General features: G+C 46.6%; 1 protein-coding gene across 1 annotated transcript; it reads left to right on the plus strand.

The window, feature by feature from the left end:
- Nucleotides 1-992: 992 nt before the first annotated feature.
- Nucleotides 993-3260, plus strand: LOC142768544 (uncharacterized). The gene is made up of 2 exons (XM_075870543.1): nucleotides 993-1907; nucleotides 2904-3260. The coding sequence occupies exon 1, from the start codon at nucleotides 1246-1248 to the stop codon at nucleotides 1849-1851; it is 606 nt and encodes a 201-aa protein (XP_075726658.1). The 5' UTR covers nucleotides 993-1245; the 3' UTR covers nucleotides 1852-1907; nucleotides 2904-3260.
- Nucleotides 3261-19856: the final 16596 nt, after the last annotated feature.

The raw sequence follows: 19856 nt of genomic DNA on the forward strand, positions 1-19856 counted from the left end.
CAAGTACATGTAATCTCTCGTTGCCTCTGGCAAACCCGAAAAACAATAACTTGAAACCAAATAACCGGAAAAAAGAATATTTTGACGAAGAAGCTGTATTTTATTCGTCAGATGCTGCTGCTGCGTGACCCACAAATAAAGAGGTGGTAGTGCATAGTCACCTACGAGCACAGTAGCCCAAACGGTCAAAACTCGTGTTTCCAGCTCATGTGGAAACGAAAGGGGCGATCGTAGACAGCAGCCATGTATGGTCTTGTTGCTTTCGTTGCCGCTCACAGCAGTGTGCTCCATCGGGCACAGTGAAGAATTCATTTTCAAGATAAGCGACAGCACGTCGGTTACGCGTCAGAAAATGCAGGGACGACAACGGTTCCTTACGGCTGCTCTGAACGAGGTTTGTTTGAGTGAAACGCCAGGTCAGGTGAGCATTATGTGTGCAGAGAGTTAGCCAACAGATCATATGCGCGATACCGTCCCGCTAAAATGAACGATAGCGTGTTGACGCGGCAGTGCACCAAATTAAACGCAAGCCTGATATAATAGAGTGCCTACTTATGATTCGTGGCATAAAAAAATCATTCAGGCAGTCAACTACTCAGCAACACGAGAGGCACACCGCAAAATGAATTGCTAAACTACTTTGTCACGCATAAAAATAAAATAATTGGCCAAATATCTCAAATGAAATTTTAATTTTCATTAATTTCCTCTCCCCTCCCATAACCGTGCTTCGCACGTACACTGTACTTTGATGGATGCAGTACAACGTCTTCCAACGGTTCTCATACACCTCGACTTTATAACGACCGGTACATTTCTATTCGCACAGTTCTGCTAGCACAACTACTGCCCCAAGTAAATTAGCCGGTGATGTGCCGTTCAACCACTGACGTCATGACGTCAGTAGTTGACGTTTATGTTCAAGTCACGTGACTTTCCAGCATCTTATCGACTTCCGGAAGTTCCAATGCGTTCCGTTTACGTAGCGTAAAACGCGCGATGGCAGAAGTACCATTGACAATAGCTTGACGAGGCGTTTACGTAGATAGCGCAAGATACTTCGACGCTTTAACAACAGGTACACCAGCAATTCTTGCATTGGGGTGGCAGCTTCAGCGCGATCACCGACGGCACGGTGGTCCAGGTGGTCCACTTCGGCAGACTCAGCGGTGAACGTCGGCGCTCGGCAAGTATATCATTGCCACGATCTACTAGCGCACGATTGCGTAGTTCCGTTTTTTCGTAATGGCAGCTGTAGACTTGGACAGGCTGGACGCCCGACTCTCCCGCCTGCAAGCCGATCAGCTGTATTGCCTGGACGGCGACAGTTCTCTTGGCATCCCGAAGATCACGGGAAGGTCCGTTCCAGGCACCATCGCCGATATCCGCGCGTGCATCTCTGCTATGGAAGACACGAATGAGCGGCTCCAGCGTCTGTGCGGCATCTACACGTGCCTCATGCTTAAGAAGGCGATTGGTCCCTGGGTTCTCTATCTCGTCGAGAACGCGGAAGGTGACCAGCAGGACTCCCTTTTCTACCGCTTCTCGTGGGAGGTGCATTCGAAGCCCGTCCCTGCTGAGTCGTTGTCTATAAGCAAAGAACTCACCCAAGGATGTGCGCTGGTTCCGCAAAGCGGAGGCCCGGGCCACGACGTCTACTGCTTCGCTTTCTTTACATCATCGCCGTGGATGGCAGTGTACAGACCGCCAGAGGGCAATTCCGATGGAGTGCGTCAGGTTCTCGGCCGTACTTTCGGCGTTGATCCTAAGGAGCTCGAGCGAGGCGAGTATTTCAACCAGGACATGGCGTACGAGGCGGCCATGTGGATGGATATTGTCGGAGAACGCTGACCCTTGGTTGATTTGCCCACACTTCACGCTACTCGAAGCCGACATATTATTGCATGGTAAGTTCTTCTGCACTGATTGCATTGACCCTGCCCCAGAGCTTTCTGCAGACAACGTGTCATTGCGTTGCCTCCTGTATCGGAGAATATCGGCGCTGACGGAAACCGACGTCGTTTTTGTAGGGCCTCCGTGATTCGCGCGCTTTTGACGTATCGACAGTGCCTTGTGATGACGATGTCATATGATGCCAGGGTGACGTCACATGTTTTGGATATGTGAAATCATCGCTTAGTGATGATTTATAGATCACTCGTGCTCACGCTCCCGTCTATCCCTTTTCATGTTTGATTGCGCATCTTGCACATTTGCCTTTATGAGATATGTGCACAGAGGAAAAAAAATTGTGATAGCAACGAATTTTATGTCTGCTTTATCGAATAGGATTATCGTTTTCAAGCATGCTGGCGTAACACGGGACATTGAGCACTTTTGGGTGCTGTAACGCGAAATAACACTTCGATATGTAGCTTGAAAATGTGTGGTACGTCCCGAGTTATTCGAGAACGTTTTCTTTTATTGCGCGGGCATCATTCACGTAAAAGGAATGTAAAGGGAAGTAAACGAAGCAGTCGCTGCCCATGAAGCTGCTGGAGCATTTATATTTGGTTGCTGAAATAATTTTGTCAACTAATGCTACAGTTCAAGAGATCGTATGGCTTACTCTTGTAGCTGAGTTGTCATTTTTCACCCCTGTGATTCTCTTTATAAATTCTCATTAACTTACCTTGAGGTCTCAACAACCTACGAGGGGAGTATAATGATGTCGAAATAGTGTTTACGTGACTCTTTAACGAGAGTCATTCTCGTGGCAAGCGAGGGCTCACGAAAAAGTCAAAGGACATTAAGTGGGCATACCATCGAAGGCATTTTTCGTGTGTGCTACCTTTTCTCGTACCCAGCACAGGGAAAGAGCAAGCCTTAACGCAATTAACGTGATTAACGCATTTAACATTGCTATGCCTAAATTCATTTCTTGCTTTCTTTTACTTTTCCAGCTGGAAGACGATGTCAAATGACGAATTACGGAGACTGAGGTGTCTAGAACAATGACACAACACGGCCAAAGCTACGCAGTTACGACCCTAAACGTGACGCCAAATTGCCATTTTAAATATGAGAGCGCGGTGATTCATCTGCCTATAAAACTTTTCCTTCTGTTTAAATGGCTAGGAAACCTTGCAGCGCGTTTTAATTTTGACGCGTGGACGGAAAGCCATCCCACAAGTATCCTCTGACAACGCCAGAAAGTGTGCTTCGCTGCCTTGCATATTTCGGTTGAAATGGGTTGGGAAGACGGCCAGGCAGTGTGTGGTGGCCTGGAATACGCGGCTCAATAAAATCAGTTTTATCTATGCTTTGGTACAGTGTAGGCTTATTTCACTTATAAATAGTACTTTCGATTGTTGTCCTCAAGGGCAGAGCAGTGAATGCGACAGCAAGAAAGGCAAGCAGCTACAAACGCGCTGTGACAAACACAAATAAGGACGCGAAAGGTGTATACAAAGCGAGTGCGAACTGTCATATTACAACTAGACTCTACTTTGATTCTTTCAGCTAGCAACTCGTTCCTTTTGCAACCACGGACGCTGCAACGAACGCACCGAACGTGGGGTGGTCTATTAACCCCCAAGACAGCGTGGCGTTACCTACGTCATGACGTCACTCACATGGGACCGGTGTATGCTGTCTCTGCTGGAAGACCACTATTCCTGTGCTTTTGGCATCGCTCGTTTTATTGTGCACTGCGCGTGCTCGTTACGAATCTCACTTCTTAAAGAGGTATATGGTCAGCGGCTGTGTCTGCGGTAGCACCCAAGAGATCACAACTGAGTGCCCAAGGGTGAGGCAAAGTTCACTAGGCACGTGAGATAAAGAAGTTTGCGGGGGATAACGTAGCCGTTGCAAGCGTACGATTGGCGGAACAAGAAAGAGGTCTTTGCCCTGAAGTGGACGTAGTCAGGTAGGTGACGAGACTGATGATGATCGCCTAAGAATATCCGTTCGACATGAAAATTACGAAACCATGTGACACTCGGAAGTAACGATAGGATGTTGTAGCTCGTATGGCTCGGCATATCAATTATGGAAAACTAAATGAAACCCACGCAGTGCCTCGTGTTTGGCTGTTGATTACTAGAGCTGTTTTTTAAGGATAGCTGGAGCAATCTTGTAAGTTGCCATCGAATGATATAACTTTCGTTTATTATTCACTTCACAAGTGGATTGCCCGAAAAGTGTTTCGAATTCGTAAATTACCAGCGTAGTTAAGAGGATTCGCATTGCGCGTACACAGCCTCCTCTCTCCTTTTGTCCCTGGAAAATCGCTGGAAAGCTGAACAAAGGGGTGACACCAGGAAAAGTAGCCACCTCAGCGCGTGTCAAAGCTTTGATCACTATTTTTTTTGTATTTTTCTCAGTTCAAAGAGAGTGGATAACTCTCAGCGCCACCACGAGCGCGCTAGTGTAATTCTGCACAGCTTAATTCTAGCGCTGTAGAGCTTGGCGCAGGTACGTGGAGGCACCTCGTGGTGACTGCGGTAAGCGTGTGGAACACGGCGTGGCCTCCGCGATCAGAGCCGCAGCGCGTCGTCTCTTGTTGCCGGAGCCACTCTCGAAGGCCACGCGCACGGGTACTCAAATATGACAGAGTTTTTTTGCTAAGACTTGACCTGGCTTGCGAAACGGCCGAGTGGGCAATGTCTAGCGTCTTGGAAACGAATTTATGAATTCCATAGCCTGTGTACCGTCATAATATTAGAATCATGCTTACAGGTTGTCGAAAGGCAATGTTTAGAGCCGGAAACACGAAATAACACAACTATATCTATATACTGGCCATACGACCGACCCTAGGAGCTCTGCTGGGGAGCTCTGCTGCTCAAGCTGGAGTTAAGGCCGTTGATGCCGGCAGACAAAGGACTCAGCCCGTGTGCACCACAAAATGAAGATATGTAAAAAGAAGCTCCTAGCGTAGAATATTCATGCATGGTAAAGCATACCAAGAGCTTAGCAGAGGAAAGTGAGACTGATGAGGAAGAAAGAAGGCGGGCAAGGGTAAACCATAGCATTACATAGAACAGTATAGCATAAAAAGGGGTGGGAAAGAGGAGCTATGGAGACGAGGTGTGGCGTGAGGGTTAGGAGGTGGTCAAGGAAGATAGATATGCTAATAAAACGATATAACTCAATCTGAGCCCGTTGGTTGCTAGCGCTTGCACGCCATTTGCGCTGAAGATTGCACAGACGTGGAACTGCCTTTAAGTTTTCAAGTGCACACATTTTTGCACCGCTAGGTTTGAATTTTCACGTTTTCATAACAAAATCATATACCGTTCATAGTAGAGCGTTTCCCGCATCTGTGACGCACGCAGAAAACAGAAGCAATGGCGTCTGCGTTCTGGCGCCCACAATGGCGTTGGTCATCCCTGACACCGCAAGGCCGCCTGCTCAGACTCCTTTAAACATAAACACGTGGTGGTTGGCACGAATCCCAGGAGTTGCGTTCTCACAGTTTCTTCTATTTGTTCCTCATGACCGCATTTCAGGGGAGTCATTCAGAGCTATGGGTGGTGAAGAGTGGTGGGCGGTATTCTACCAGTGCCAACCGAGCCGAAAGCTCTGGTTAACTTCAAAACATGAGAAAATCCCGTATACTATATTCGCTTACTGCATTAGCACAAATGACGCTGCATAAAAAAGTTTATGCTGGAATGATAATCCAAAATGTGGTTCGAGTATGATGCCCCCAGCGACGCCAAACGAGACGAATGTGTAAGCACCGAATCACCGGAGTAATACGTCAAGACGGGCTAGTTGGCTTGTTGCATACTGAAGCTTTAGCGCACACACACGACGACAAATGCGATAGGGACTGCACAGGTCTCTGTGTGTCCATTGTATTTGTCTTCATGTGTGCGCGCTAAAGCTTCAGTATGAATCACCGGGTACGTTATTTCATGCCCCACATTCTTATGGCTACGTTACCGTGAAATGGCAGAATGTGGACGAAAGTGGCACGCACTGGATTTCAGAAAACGCATGCGCAGTAGAATCTCTTTTTTCTGACCAGATAGCCTTTTCCAAGCCATAAGGACGCACGTGAAGTTGATATCGCTCTGTAATATTTGTTATCGAGAGCAAGCGCAAACGCAATCTTTTTCCGTGTCGATTCTTATTGTGAATAAACACGCCGCCCACCAGATGTCGCATCTCAAGTACACATTCGGGTCTGTTAAGGAACTACAAGGTCAGTTCTTAGTCGCTCACGCCGATTCAGATCCAGGATAGGGTCTTCGTTGGCAGGCTATACTTCTTCGGCTAACTCCTACAGCTATCCGTGCCAAGAACAGCGCGGAGGCTCGATCATATACAGTGGGCGCCACGGAAGGCGTATAGACATCTGCTGCGCCACTAAACAGCACGTTTGAGACGTGCTGTCACATTGCACAGCGACCGCCTGCCCACATAGAGCGACTTCCCGAACAAGACCCCCATTCTCAGCCGGTTATGGCAGAAGAGGACATCAACACACTGTGTCTTCGCATGAGACACTTGTCCTTAGACCAATTGCGCAGCCTCGAAGACAAGGTGATACCGGGCCTGCGCCTCGGAGGCGCCCAGGATAGCAAAGAGGCCCGCGACAAAGTCTGTGCTGCCCTAAAATCAGGCGAGCCACGCCTGGTGCGACTTCGCAAGCTCGCTGAGGCCTACTGCTGGCTCTTTGCGCGCAGTCAGAGGCTCACGTGGGCGCTCTTCGCGCTGGATCAGAGCATGCCACCCATCCACGACTTCACGCTGCAGACGCTGATAGCGACCGCGCTAACGTTTCCGGAAGTGGACATCGGGTACGTGACCCTGACCAGAGGGAGAGAGCGCTACGCGTGTGCAATCACCGCCGAAAAACATTCCGACCCGGAGGGCGCGCAAATCGTCGTGGGCATGTGCGAGTGGCAGGAATTGCCGTACCTGGCCATGTGTTTCCCCGGCCCGAGTTGTGTGGCGCGAGTCCAGCCTCTTGTCGACGACATCCTCGAGTGCAAGTGCGATGACATATTTCTCTACTGCTACACTGGCATCGACCAGACACTAGCTCAAGCCAACATTCATCGCATGCAATCTGCCAGTGATATAGCGGAAGTGTTGAAATCGACATTGAAACTGTAGACTTGCAACAGACACGTGGACGTTAAGTACGAGTTCATACTCACTGACGGTATCTGAACAGCGAGACTAATGCAACGCGGAATGTGGCCATATGTGAGGGTACGTCTGCTTCTTTACGTCAATATACCATTGGTCAAGTTGTTATGGCGCTTAATTGCTAGCCCGAAGATCGCGGAATTGAATCTCGACCTCGGCGTTTGCGTTCGATGGAGGCGGAATGGTCGAGCCCGTGAGGTTATGGTGAGGTGAACTGTACAACAACCCACGTGGTTGAGTTTCTTGGAGTCCTCCTGTACGCCATCTCTCGTAATCATATTGCAGTTTTCGAACGTTAAGCCCTATAGTATGTAACTTTACCTTCACGTCATTCATTTACTAACCTATATAGCAAACTACATAGCGGGATGTCTGTGAGACCAGATTTATTGGAAGTGCTTGGTATTATTAGGGATAATTATTTTGCTGCCACTAGGAGTAGGTATCGGTAAATGGGTGATCGCGCTTCCCGTCCAATGCACGGAAGTTTTAAAGTTAGACGCCTCTAGTTGGGTGGTGTGAAATTGACAGCATGGAAGCGCTAGACAAAAAGAAACTGATTCCTTCGTTGAAATTTTCGAGTATGTTTCTGAAGAGTCTGCGCTCCGTAAAGAGCAGGTCTTTAGATGATCCGTGGTTCTTAAGTGTGTGCGCAACAATATTTCTGACATTCCGTGATGTTTCATTACGTAGGACAACGATTGTAGTGGACAGCTGGTCTAGCACTCAAAAAGGTTAATGTTACGCTCCTGGTCGCTTTGCTATTTCATTAATGTGAGAGATATGGCACGTGTGTAAAGTCTGCTGGCTTCGCACTGCGTGTCGGTGAGTTTAGTTTGGGAAACAGCATATTGCGTGCGTGTGTGTGTGTGACCTCCTGGTGCAGTAACCTCCTTGACGGGAAGTATATGCGTCGTGTCAGAACTCAGCTTTGACGATTCGGCTACGCAAGGAAAAAAAAACATGGTGAGAGCAGATAGTAAACAAATTCCGCCTCAACCATCACTGTTTCAAGGTAGATATGAACTGCTCGTAATAAATTATACTTAGCATGTGTTGATGACGTTCCCCCATTGCGCGATATTAGCAGGCAAGGACCACACTAGCACATCCTCCTCAAGAGGGCACTGCTAGGAGAGAGCGACGTTTTTGATGCACTCGAACCTAGGTTCATGCTTGCAAGGTTCTTTGTGACGCAATACTCGATAGCTCCACTGTCATGTAAAAGTGTATATCTCGAGCAATTTTACATTCTTGGCTCGCCATTCGAAGAATTGGGGCGTGCAATCACGAACAAAATATGTCAATACAACCTCACACGCCCACTATATATATATATATATATATATATATATATATATATATATATATATATATATATATATATATATAAGTCAAGTAGATCCTCCAAGAGAACGGTAACAACGGAAGTGTTTAATTCGACAGTTTCGGCCAGAGTCTGGCCTTCATCAGGAGTCATGGTACATTCTGTTTGCGCTCACATTTATGCCCTATAAATGTGAGCGCAAACAGAATGTACCATGACTCCTGATGAAGGCCAGACTCTGGCCGAAACTGTCGAATTAAACACTTCCGTTGTTACCGTTCTCTTGGAGGATCTACTTGACTTATTGCAACGCTACGGCCATTTTCGCCACCATGCCTGCCTATATATATATATATATATATATATATATATCAACTTGATAGGCGCATATCAGCGGAAAAGAAGGCAGGCACGATAAATTATCTTTGCATGATCCTGCAAACGACGAACTTGTCACTCCGGAAAACGGGGGGGGGGGGGGGGGGTGAGAGAATACGTGAAAGATAAGAGTTAAGGCGCTTGATTTCTTTTTTGTGTAAGTTAATCGAAGGCCGGTTCACGCATGCGCTAATATTATTTTACTGGATACACCAACACGCGGAGTACGACTGAAGAGTCACAGGTGAGCAAATTAATGAAAGTTGACATCCTAGTGCAAATCTATCGCTGAAATGTTTAATTTTGTGCGTGACAAAATAAATCGGCAATTTCCTTTGTGGTATGCTTGACGTTTTGCTAAGTAGTTGCCTGTCTAAAATTTTTATGGCACGAATGATGCGCAGGCAGGCTATGAATAGAGGCTTGTAATTATTTCGGTGCACTGGCGTGCCGAAACACTTTCGCTCGTTGCAGCGGGACTGTATCGCGCGTATGGCCTGTTCACTACTTATCTGCACGTGCTTTTTCACCTGGCTTGACATTTCAATGACACAAAACTCGCTAACATCAGCTGTAAACAGCCATTGCAGTGACTGATTTTTCTGGCTCTTGGCCGGCGTTCTATCGCCCTATCCTGAATATAAATTGTACACGCTGCCCGATGAAGCGCAGCTCTGTGATCGACTGCAAAGGCAAGCGGACCTTTCGTGGCTGTTGTCTTGACCCTTTCGTTTCCGCGTCAGTTCGAAACGCGAGTTTTGTCATTTTGCGCTATTGTGCTCGTAGGAGACGTTGCCACCCCACTTGTTTGTCTGTGGGATACACAACTTTTGACTAATAAAATAAAGTTTCCTTGTCAAACCTTTCTTTTTCGCCTTCCTGTAATCCAGCATACGTCTATTGGCCAGCCGTAGCGACAAAAAAAAAGGAACGTGTGCGTATCTTTAAAAGAAAGTAACAGCTCGCATAGAAACATGTTGCTAATTTTGCGTCGTGCGTAACGTAAAAGCAGGACGTCGATCGTTATTGCTATGGGAGGCCAGCGCTGTATAGGTCTGTAACCGGTCTCTTGTGTAGTCGCCATGAAAGGGGAGGGGTTGCAATCTTGCCGCTGGTTCCATATCTTCAATGACTGCTTGTTTCGCTCGTCGCGAGATGGCGCGGAAAGAGGCCGTCGTTGCTCTCGCTCCCAGTTGAACGCGCTGGCAGCAGCCGCCGGAGCACGCAGGACACGCGCACCCGCATCCCCTTTCACAAAAATTGACACTGATACATACACCTTATAACTATACAGGATAGTCTACATGTATTTGCTTCGCATTACGCTAATTACTACGGCGCCTGGGATCTGCCGAATGTTCTTTTTTGTTTTAAGCTAAAATTATAAAGGGAAATTGTTCTCCTGAGCTGTTTTCAGAACAGCCCTGCACACCCACCCCTGTCTCCCCAGGTTTAGCTTGAGACACAGCTATGATGCATGCACTTGTTTCGCTTGCCTTTTCGAAACCGTATGCGAGCATATCAAGCTGTTTGCTACCCTATGACTAAGGAAAAGCAGGCGTTACAAAAAAAAGAACTAGCAGTTGTTCCATTTACAAAAGCAACCGATGAGCGAAGCTCCTTAGAAGTAGGTTGCGAGAAAAAAAAGATCAGGCAAAAAATCATGAGGTTGTTAATCATGTTAAGTGCCAGGGTTTTACGTGCCAAAGAGAGAGAGAGAGAGAGATGTTAAGTGCCCTTGCGAGAGTCAAGGGTACCCCTTCCTCAGGCGACGGCCAGGCCTTGAATACCGGCGTCATTTTCAGCCAGCCGGAAGACTAGATCTGGTCTTCTGGGTACGTGCCGAGTAGCATAGCCTCCCACCACACAGCTTTGGATGTGATGAATGTAAGGTTCGCGCTGTGTTTTATTGTGCGATAGCCGCATGACAAGCCCACATGTTATGGCCGAGGTCACCGTGAGGCGCCCCAAGCGCCTTACATTGTGGTGTGTGGACTGGAATGCAATGCAATACTTCTTGAACATAAATCCACGAATGGCTAGTTTCATTCCCAACTATACCTCATGGAACATTCGACGATTTACTCATGCTTAGCGCATGAATGTGAAGTCGTTGCCTGTGCGTGTATATATTCTTGATTTTCTGCTTTAACCGTGCATGCGGCCTACTCAGCAGCCGAATATGGCACTACTCGTTCGTGGCACCAGGCGGTGCAACCTAACAGAACGGCTTTTGGGGGCAAATCTCTTTACGCCGGAGGCTCGTTCCCTCCTGTGTAGTAGGAGGGAACGTAGTAATAGTAGTAGTAGTAGTATGTAGCCACCTCTAGTTTATGATTTGGCTTATAGATGGCGTTGTGGGTATCCTTGGGAATAATATAACTAGATGGCGTTAGTGGTTTTAAAAGCATATCCACGGAGTGAATGATGAGTGGGGCGAAGCGTTCGTCCGTGCGTCCGCCCGTTTCAATGAGACTGACGGACGGACGGACAGACGGATGGATGGACGGACAGGCGGACAGACAGACGGACAGACAGACAGACGGACGGACGGACGGAGTTAGGGGTTTTCACAGCATATCTACGGAGTGAATGACGAGTGGGGCGAAGCGTCCGTCCATGCGTCCGCCCATTTCAATCAGAGAGACAGACGGACGGACGATTCACGGTTTACCGATAAAACCCTGCGACGCTCCGCCCCACTCATCGTCATTTTTCTTGTACTATGGAACATTCAGTCTTCACATACAAATAGTGACGCAGCACCGCGAGAAGTAAGAAATCGTGCCTTTATTCCTGCCGAAGAAGCAACAGCATCGTGTCCTCGTTGAATCAGCTCGTAGTTACCTCCGGGTGATTGTTGACGGTGTCCTCTGGTGGACACGCTTCCAGACAGACGGCAATTGGTCGCAAACCGAGTTTTCTCTTTTACAAGTTCGCTCGTCCTCCCTTCATTCCGTCACTCGTTTGAACCAGGATGACGGTGTACGTGACGACTGCTCCGGCAAGCTGCAAATTGAAACGGGTAATTGAGATTTGTGTGCAGGTATGCGCGACCTGTGTTGAATTGTTTTTACTTCGAACAAGAGTTTTGAAATATGTGTAACCACTAAATCGCACCGGAAACGGTTAATTGCTGCTGTTAGTTGGTGCTGCCTAACTGGCTGAGATATACTATACTCGGGGACAACTTTCTGTGGCAATAAATAGAAGGCTACGGAGCCAAAGCGGGCGTGTGCCACCGCTGAGGAATATAATCCCACGAATGTGTCTGTGTTTTTCGCATGAAGATAGTAAAAAAATTACTTCATTTTCTACACGATGCTCTTTAGAAAGAGACGCTACACGAACCCAGGAGATATTAATATTCGTTTTGTTTCATGAAGTGTCATTTCGCGTTTTTGCACGTCTGAAAACGTCGCACGTTTTAGGTGCACCTCGCGGTCAAAATGGCGTCTTCGTCTTTGGGTGAGTGCTCGTCGCCCTCCGGCTGTTCCGACGATTCGCCGAAGGAGCTTGTGTCGAATTTCACGCGCAAATAGCTGTGTAAGCGGACGTAGCAAGTTCTGTGCAGTGTTATCATTCGAACACGGCCGGCAATCGGAAAGGGAGTCTAGCCGGACTACTTGGCGGAGGACTACATGTGCAGTAACTCCGCAACCGTAGCTTTCCCTTCTTTGCCAGAGAAAGTCGTCCCCGAGTATAGCGTGAAATAAAACCACCGGCCATATAGGAACGGTGGCGCGAGCTACTCGCAACTTCTGAAGCAGGTAAAGGTTTAGAATATTCTCTTTCTCGCGCACGCGCACAAATGAAAAGACCAACACGTGTATCAAAGGCGGCCACGCATAAATTCAAGTTTGAAGTCCAGCAAAGCGATAGATGGTTTGCTTACGCAACGATTTCTGTTCCTGTGAATAAGGTGAGCTTGAAAAGAACCAAGATTGTCACACAATTGAACGGGTCTGTCACTTTATAGGACTACGAAGCATGAAGAGGTGAGAATTCGAGAGTACGGGGCGCCACTTGAGCCGATCGACATTTCGACAAATCAAGGTTTAAATTTCAATGTTGGAGCTTTTGGAGAACGCAGGTCTGCTAGTCAAAACGTCGGCTACAGGGACACTCTGTGCCCACGAATTCTCAGTAAAGAGACCTGTTAACCCTAGTAGTAGTAATAATAATAATATATGGGTTTTTATGTCTAAAGAGCTACGATATTATGAGAGACGTCGTTTGAAGGTCCCCGGAAATATTGACTCTCTGGTGTGCTTTAACGTGCATGCTGACACCAAAACTGTATACGGGCATCTGCCATTTGGCCTACATTGACATGCGTGCGGTGGCCGGCATCGAACCCGTGACCTTCGGGTCAGCAGCCGAGCACTGTAACCATTGATCTACCGAGGCGGACTACGTCAACGCTCTTTTGCAAAGAGTTAATTAGTGTGTTTATGTCTCATATGAGAGAGCTAAATACGTCGCAAAAGGGGGCCAACAAGTTGTGTCTCCTTGCTCGCCCAAATTGTACACGTCGGACTTAGGCAGCGCACTTAGAAGAAATTGTAAATGGCGATAAATTCCTTACAGTAACAAGCATCGGTGATTTCAGGGAGAAGAAACCAGCTGCGGACAACGCCATCTCTCCAGGTTTCAATGACTTCCTCAGATACAGCAGCTGTAAACAAAAAAAAGTATTCACTGTAGAAGTAGTAGTAGTAGTACAAAACTTTAATATATACATAATCCAGACAGGCTTGAACTCCAGTGCCCCGAAGAATATACGGGGTGGAGAGCGAAGTCTGTCCGGCAAGGTGGCGCCCCTATTCCAGGGCCCCACTGGCGCGAGCCATCCGTTCAGCTCTTTGGATCAGTCGCAGCTGATCCACTAGGGCTGGGCTAGACAGCAGCGCCTCCCATTCCTCCCACGTGCCAGTGGTGTCGTGCTCTTCGTCGTGTTCTGCACACTCCACGTGATGTGAAAGAGTGTTGGGGTGGCTCCACACCACGGGCACATATCTCTGTACGCCGTGGGGTAGATCAGGTGAAGAGTGTGCAGATTTATGTAAGTGTTAGTCTGTATTATTCTTAGCGCTGTTGCCTCCGCAGCGCTGAGCTTGCTGTGGGGACGTGGATACAGCTGCCTATTTTCTCTGTTGTACTTTAAAATTGTTGCGAAGCAAGGGTCCAGGGGTGTAGGGTCATCACTTGCATTGGCTTGAGTGGCTCGGTGATTTGTGAAGCCTCTAGCCGCCTCATCCGCACGCAGGTTCCCTGTCACACCCTCGTGCCCCGGTGCCCAAGTCACAGCCTGTACGTATTTCATTGTGGGGTCCCATCCTGTCCCAACCAATATACGGAGCGCTTGTGCTGCATTTTTGCCCTTTAGATAGTTTCTGTAAGCTTTTTGCGAATCTGAAATGATTGTTAATGGAGCGTTTCACGTCCATTCCTCTTTTATTGCGAGTGCTAGGCAACTTCTTCTGTCTGTGTTGTCGACGCCTGATCTATTGAAGCGCAGGCTGTAATTTTCCCTCTATGGTCAGTGGCTACACACACATATCTCTTTGCATTGGTCTGATAAGGTGCGGCGTCAGTGAATCTGGCCGTGTTCAAAAATCTTGTCTTTTTGTCTATGTAGTCAGCCCTTGCCTTTCTTCTTCCAGCATGCAGAGTAGGATCCATGTTGCTTGGTATTGGCAATACGGTGTACCATTTTCTGAATTCGCTTGGTACTTCTTTAGTTTCTTGGTGTGTTTGTAATAAAATATCGCGCCCTAGTTTTGTTAGGACTGCTCTGCCCGTTGGGGTCTGGAGAAGGCGATTTTCTTGCGCTAGTAACTGGGCCTCGGATAATTCTTCAATTGTGTTATGAAGACCAAGCGCCAGCAGCTTGTCGTTTGAAGTATTCCGCGGTAATCTCAGGGCTGTCTTGTAGGCCATTCTAATCATTTGGTTTGCTTTTTCCTTCTCTTACCTGTTCATAATTTTATACGGAAGCGAGTATGTAATGCGACTGATGACGAGGCTTTTGACCAATATTAGGGTGTCTTGTTCTCTCATGCCTTTATGGTTGTTTGTTATTCGCGAGATCATGCGTGAGATCTGCTGTACTGATGTTTTGAGTTGATTTAGTGTGTGCAGACATCTCTGATTAGCTTGAAGCCACATTCCTAGTATGCGTACGGTATCTTTCTCCGGAATGACATTTCCGTCGAGCTTGACTTCCAGCTTTAGATTCGGGTCGATCCTCCGTGCTTTTCTCTTCGTGGAGCGAATGAGCTCTGACTTTTCGGCTGAGCACTGGAGACCCCGTATCCTTGCGTACTCTTCTATGGTGTTAGCTGCCTGTTGTAACCTATCTTCTTTCTATGCTAGGTTGCCTGTGGTTATCCATACCGTAATATCGTCTGCATATATCGCATGTTGTAGACCGGCAATATCTTTGAGTTTTCCTGCAAGGCCTGTCATGGCGACATTGAAAAGTGTCGGTGAAATGACCGCTCCTTGGGGTGTTCCTTTGTTTGGAGGTTTAATGATGTCGGATTCGTAATCTGCCAGCTTGATTGTTGCAGTCCTGTTACTAAGAAAACTTTTGACGTAGTCGAACATTCGTTCTCCACAGTTAGCTTCCTCCGGACCTTCTAGTATTGCTTTGTGACTGATGTTATCAAAGGCTCCTTTCATGTCAACTGCCATAACGACGTTTTCCCCAACCTTAGAGATGTCCATTAATACTTGTTCTTTTAAAAGTAGTAGAACATCTTGCGTTGAAAGGTGTGAGCGAAAGCCAAACATAGTTTCGGGCATGAGGTTGTTCTTCTCGAGATGGTTGAGGAGCCTGGTGTTCACCAGTTTTTCAAAGATTTTTCCTAAGCAGGACGTGAGCGAGATAGGTCTCATGTTCTCAATGGCAAGTTTTTTTCCTGGTTTAGGCACCATAACCACAATCGCATGTTTCCATTCTGGTGGGACAGTTCCGGCCAGCCAATGTTTGTTTATGTATTTAGTGAGAGCTTCAATGGCTTCGTCATTTAGGTTCCTGATCATACCATTGGTGATTTTATCTGCGCCCGCGGCTGTGTTCTTCTTGTTACTAAATATGGCTGCTCTTATCTCAGCGTCCGTAAAAGGCTTGTCTAAATCAGGTTGTGGTGATCCTTTATACCTTCCTTGATATGAAGGCGTCGCTCCGTCTTCCCCAAAGCAATTTTTATGCATGGCTTGAATGAGGTCCTCTTTTGTACCTGGTTATAAGTGCAGCAATCGTTCAACGGTTTTACTGTTTTCATTTTTTGTCTTCGTGGGGTCTATCATGGCTTTCAGTATGTTCCATGTTTTGGCCGTACTCAGCGTTTCATTGAGTGAATCACAGAAATTGGCCCAGTTAGTTGCAGCTAGTTGATTGGCGTAATTTTCTGCGCGCTGGGTGATATCTTTGATTTTTTCTTTCAATTCACGGTTACGTTTCTGTCTTTTCCATCTTTTCGTAAGGCTTCTTCTTGCTTCCCAAAGATGTAGTAGGTGTGAGTCGACCTCAGGGGCATTGTTTGATCGCGTTATTTCGTTACTGTACCTTTCTTTTTGACGCCTTATTTCGTGACACCAATCACTCAAGTTTGTTATATCTGAGGCAGTCAACCTTTGTTCTAGTGATTTTCTGAACGCATGCCAATTAGTTATTTTGGCAACGCCACTCTTTTTACGTATCTGATATGTGTGTATAGTGGTGCATAATATGTAATGATCACTGCCTAGATTTTCTAGAGTGTTGTGCTATTCGCCTCTTGACAATTTTTGCACGTAGTTAGATCCGGTGTCGTGTCTCTGGAGTTACTGTTTCCGAGTCTTGTTGGCATTGCTGGATCCGTCAGGAGTGTCATACCTGTGATTTGTTTGCTGGGCTATGTTTCTGCCCTTGGCATCCTGAGTGAGGTATCCCCAGCTTGGGTCTTTTGCATTGAAGTCCCCCAACACTATATTCACTGTACTGACTGAGCAAACATGGTATACAGTTGAATAGTCGAAGAGGCGTTGCGTTGTATTGACGGGTGAACGGGGCTGTACCCTTTGAACCAGGCAGCCTTGATTCCACGTGCTGGCATTTTTTTTTCGAATACCCGCCCTTCATAATTATACATCTTGTTTCCAAAATACTCATTCTTTCGTGTATGAAGTCAAGAGATGAGTGGTGGTGAGGTTCACGAATCCCGCGTTCAGAGTCGGGTGGTCGGCCAGGCCAAGCCTCGGGCCACTTGCACGGAGGGGACGATGGTGGCTCAATTGTAGACCCGTGAAAGTGAAGAAGTGTGTGAAAATTACACAGTGGGTTGGGGCGTCGTAAAATGGGTACGATGTACCATTTTTTAACTCATAATTAGCTCTAAGTTGTGAAAGATTGACTTTCACTCCTGCCTTGGTCTTAGCCACCAGAGATATAACCCCCTCTTCGTAGTTCCTAGCCGCTCAAAGTCTCTACGGTGTTTTCTGAAGTCAAGGTGCGCCTTACGGCGGAGACTGTCGGTATCACAAAGTGCAGGTCAGTCTGCAAGTCCCTTTAGCTTTTTTGTTGCATGATAATTGGAAAGTTGCGCAGTTCTACGCTAATGACAAAAAAAAAAGAGGAACGGTGCTATGTTGTGTTTTTCTGCAGAGTGCATTATAACCATTTTTTAAACCCTTTTAGTTGACACGATATGGCTATCGCGTATTATTTTTTTTTGTAATCACGAATACGGTCATATTTTTCTGCAATCAGTTTGCGCATACCAGTGCTTGATAAGTTGCAATTACGGTTTACTTTTCTCTGTTTGGAGCGTTCTTTTGTTTTTTTCTCATTTTTCTATCTTTTTTATGCCACGGGTGTTATATTTTGATTTGTTGACTTTATTTTGAACCTGTTAGTACCACTCCTGCTTACAGCCTCAGCTAGAAGCTAGCAGTACTGTATAAATAAATAATAAATAAATATCTTCAGTATTTTCACGTTTTTTGGGCAAAGCCATTAGTATTCATGACTTAATCGTCGTCGAGCCGTTTTCCTCTTAATGTGAAAATAAAGACTGCACATCAAACTTAGCTTAGATTGACAGCCAGCGAGACGCACGCCTTACCTGGTCAACGTAGTCGCGATGTTCAGCGAAGATCGCAGCTTTTTCCAGGGTGTGTCTTATCGCTCGCACCTTAAAAGAAAGGTGAAGTCGACTGAAAGACACTGTGGCGGTAGGTATATCGATGCCGGAGAGCGTCGCACCTCTATAGTTAAACAGTTATATTTCTCCTTGAACATTTAGTCGCATTAAACGTTGTCGTGTGGTATGTGTCTCCATCTACCACGTCCCCCTTAAAGCACTAGCTTTGAAGCACTTTGAAAGCAGCTTTCATGTTGGCTCCAAAATCATTACGAGGGCCTTGTCATCCTTGGCGTGCTAGTTTTAAGGGCGTTAGTATTGACGTCAGCCCCACCACACGATATGACGGGAGTACTAACCCCCTTATGAGACGTCAAGGAGGACAAGGGGCCTTTGACAGAAATAGGTCCTCCCTATCTAAATCTCGGCCAGCCTGTGTGGGGCACTTCCACAGTTCAATCTGCTTATCCCCCTTTCATGTTGAGCATATTTAGTCATTTTTTAGGGGCGAAGCTCCTAAAGGCGTTGGCCTGTCTGTTCCTTTTATGTATGACGTGAAAGTCCTTGCAAACATCCCACTACGTCCCATCACCGATCCATCACTTCACCCACCATTAAGCAAATACTGTTAATAAGTATAGCCAATATGAAATGCAAGATGTTCGTGTATTTCTATCCAGGTGTGCGTTAAAGAACCATAGATTGTCCCACTGTGTTTACTCCTTGTTTGTACGTGACCACCTATAGTTTCACCTTTGCGAAGTGCCCACTACTTCGTCCTTGCAAACATCCCACAATGACCCATCACCGATCCACCACTTCACCGACCACAAAACCGTTATAATGAAGGGAGAACGGAAGCGACGTATAGCTACCACTTACGAATAATGAAATTTCTTGTATAAATATATACATTGTTTGTCACGCCTCTGATGGTGTAGTGGGCGATATTCGCGGATGGTTCAAGGTTTAGTGGTGAAACCCTCCTGTAGTTCGCCTCTTTCATCACCATAAGGTTTTCAATCAATGAATCAATCAATCATTGGACGCGCTCGCCGTCGCGGCGGGTGGAGAGTGTGCACACCTAAATTACTTTTCATACAGCGTAACTGGGACATTTGAAACTGTTGAACCCCACAGCCTGATAACAATTTTAAAGAAAGAAAGAAACAAAAACAGATCACAACGTGTAGCAACTTCAATACCACAGATAGCTCGGCGAAACCTCAAGTAGAGGCAAATCCACGTATGGTAGGTTTAGGTGAGATATATGGCCATGATACTGCAGGCTACTGAGCATCACACAGCCAGCTAGCCCACTTCTGCACTTAAGCAAACTTCCGTACCAAAGAAAGTGTTTTTCTTCATACTCAACAACAATTCCCGAAGCGCTACAAGTCAAACCTATTAATCTGATCACGACAGGGCGTTTACGAGAAGGCCTTAATAAATTACGAGAAGGCATTTGACTCAGTCGAGACATCAGCAGTGATGCAAGTGCTACGGAATCGGGGCACCGATGAACCCTACATAAACATACTGGAAAAAATCTACAGTTGATTTACAGCCACCATAAGGAGAGCGACATATTGCAAATAAAGAACGGTTTACGGCAGGGAGACACGATCTCTCTAATCGTATTCACCGCGTCTTTACAGGAGGTTTTAAGGACCCTATATAGGGAAGAGTTAGGTACTAAAGTTATCAGTAACCTGTGGTTTGCCGATGACATTGTTTCAACGAGTAACTCAGGGGACAAGTTACAGCTCATGGTTACTGAGCTGGACACGGAAAGCGGAAGAGTAGTTCTGAAAATTTATATGCACAAAACTAAAGTAGTCTGCAACAGTCTCGGCAGAAAACAGCACTTTGCGATAAGAGGGAAGATGATAGATGTTGTAAAGAAATATGTC

This window comes from Rhipicephalus microplus, chromosome 8, assembly GCF_043290135.1.
Source record: "Rhipicephalus microplus isolate Deutch F79 chromosome 8, USDA_Rmic, whole genome shotgun sequence".
Taxonomy (NCBI): domain Eukaryota; kingdom Metazoa; phylum Arthropoda; class Arachnida; order Ixodida; family Ixodidae; genus Rhipicephalus; species Rhipicephalus microplus.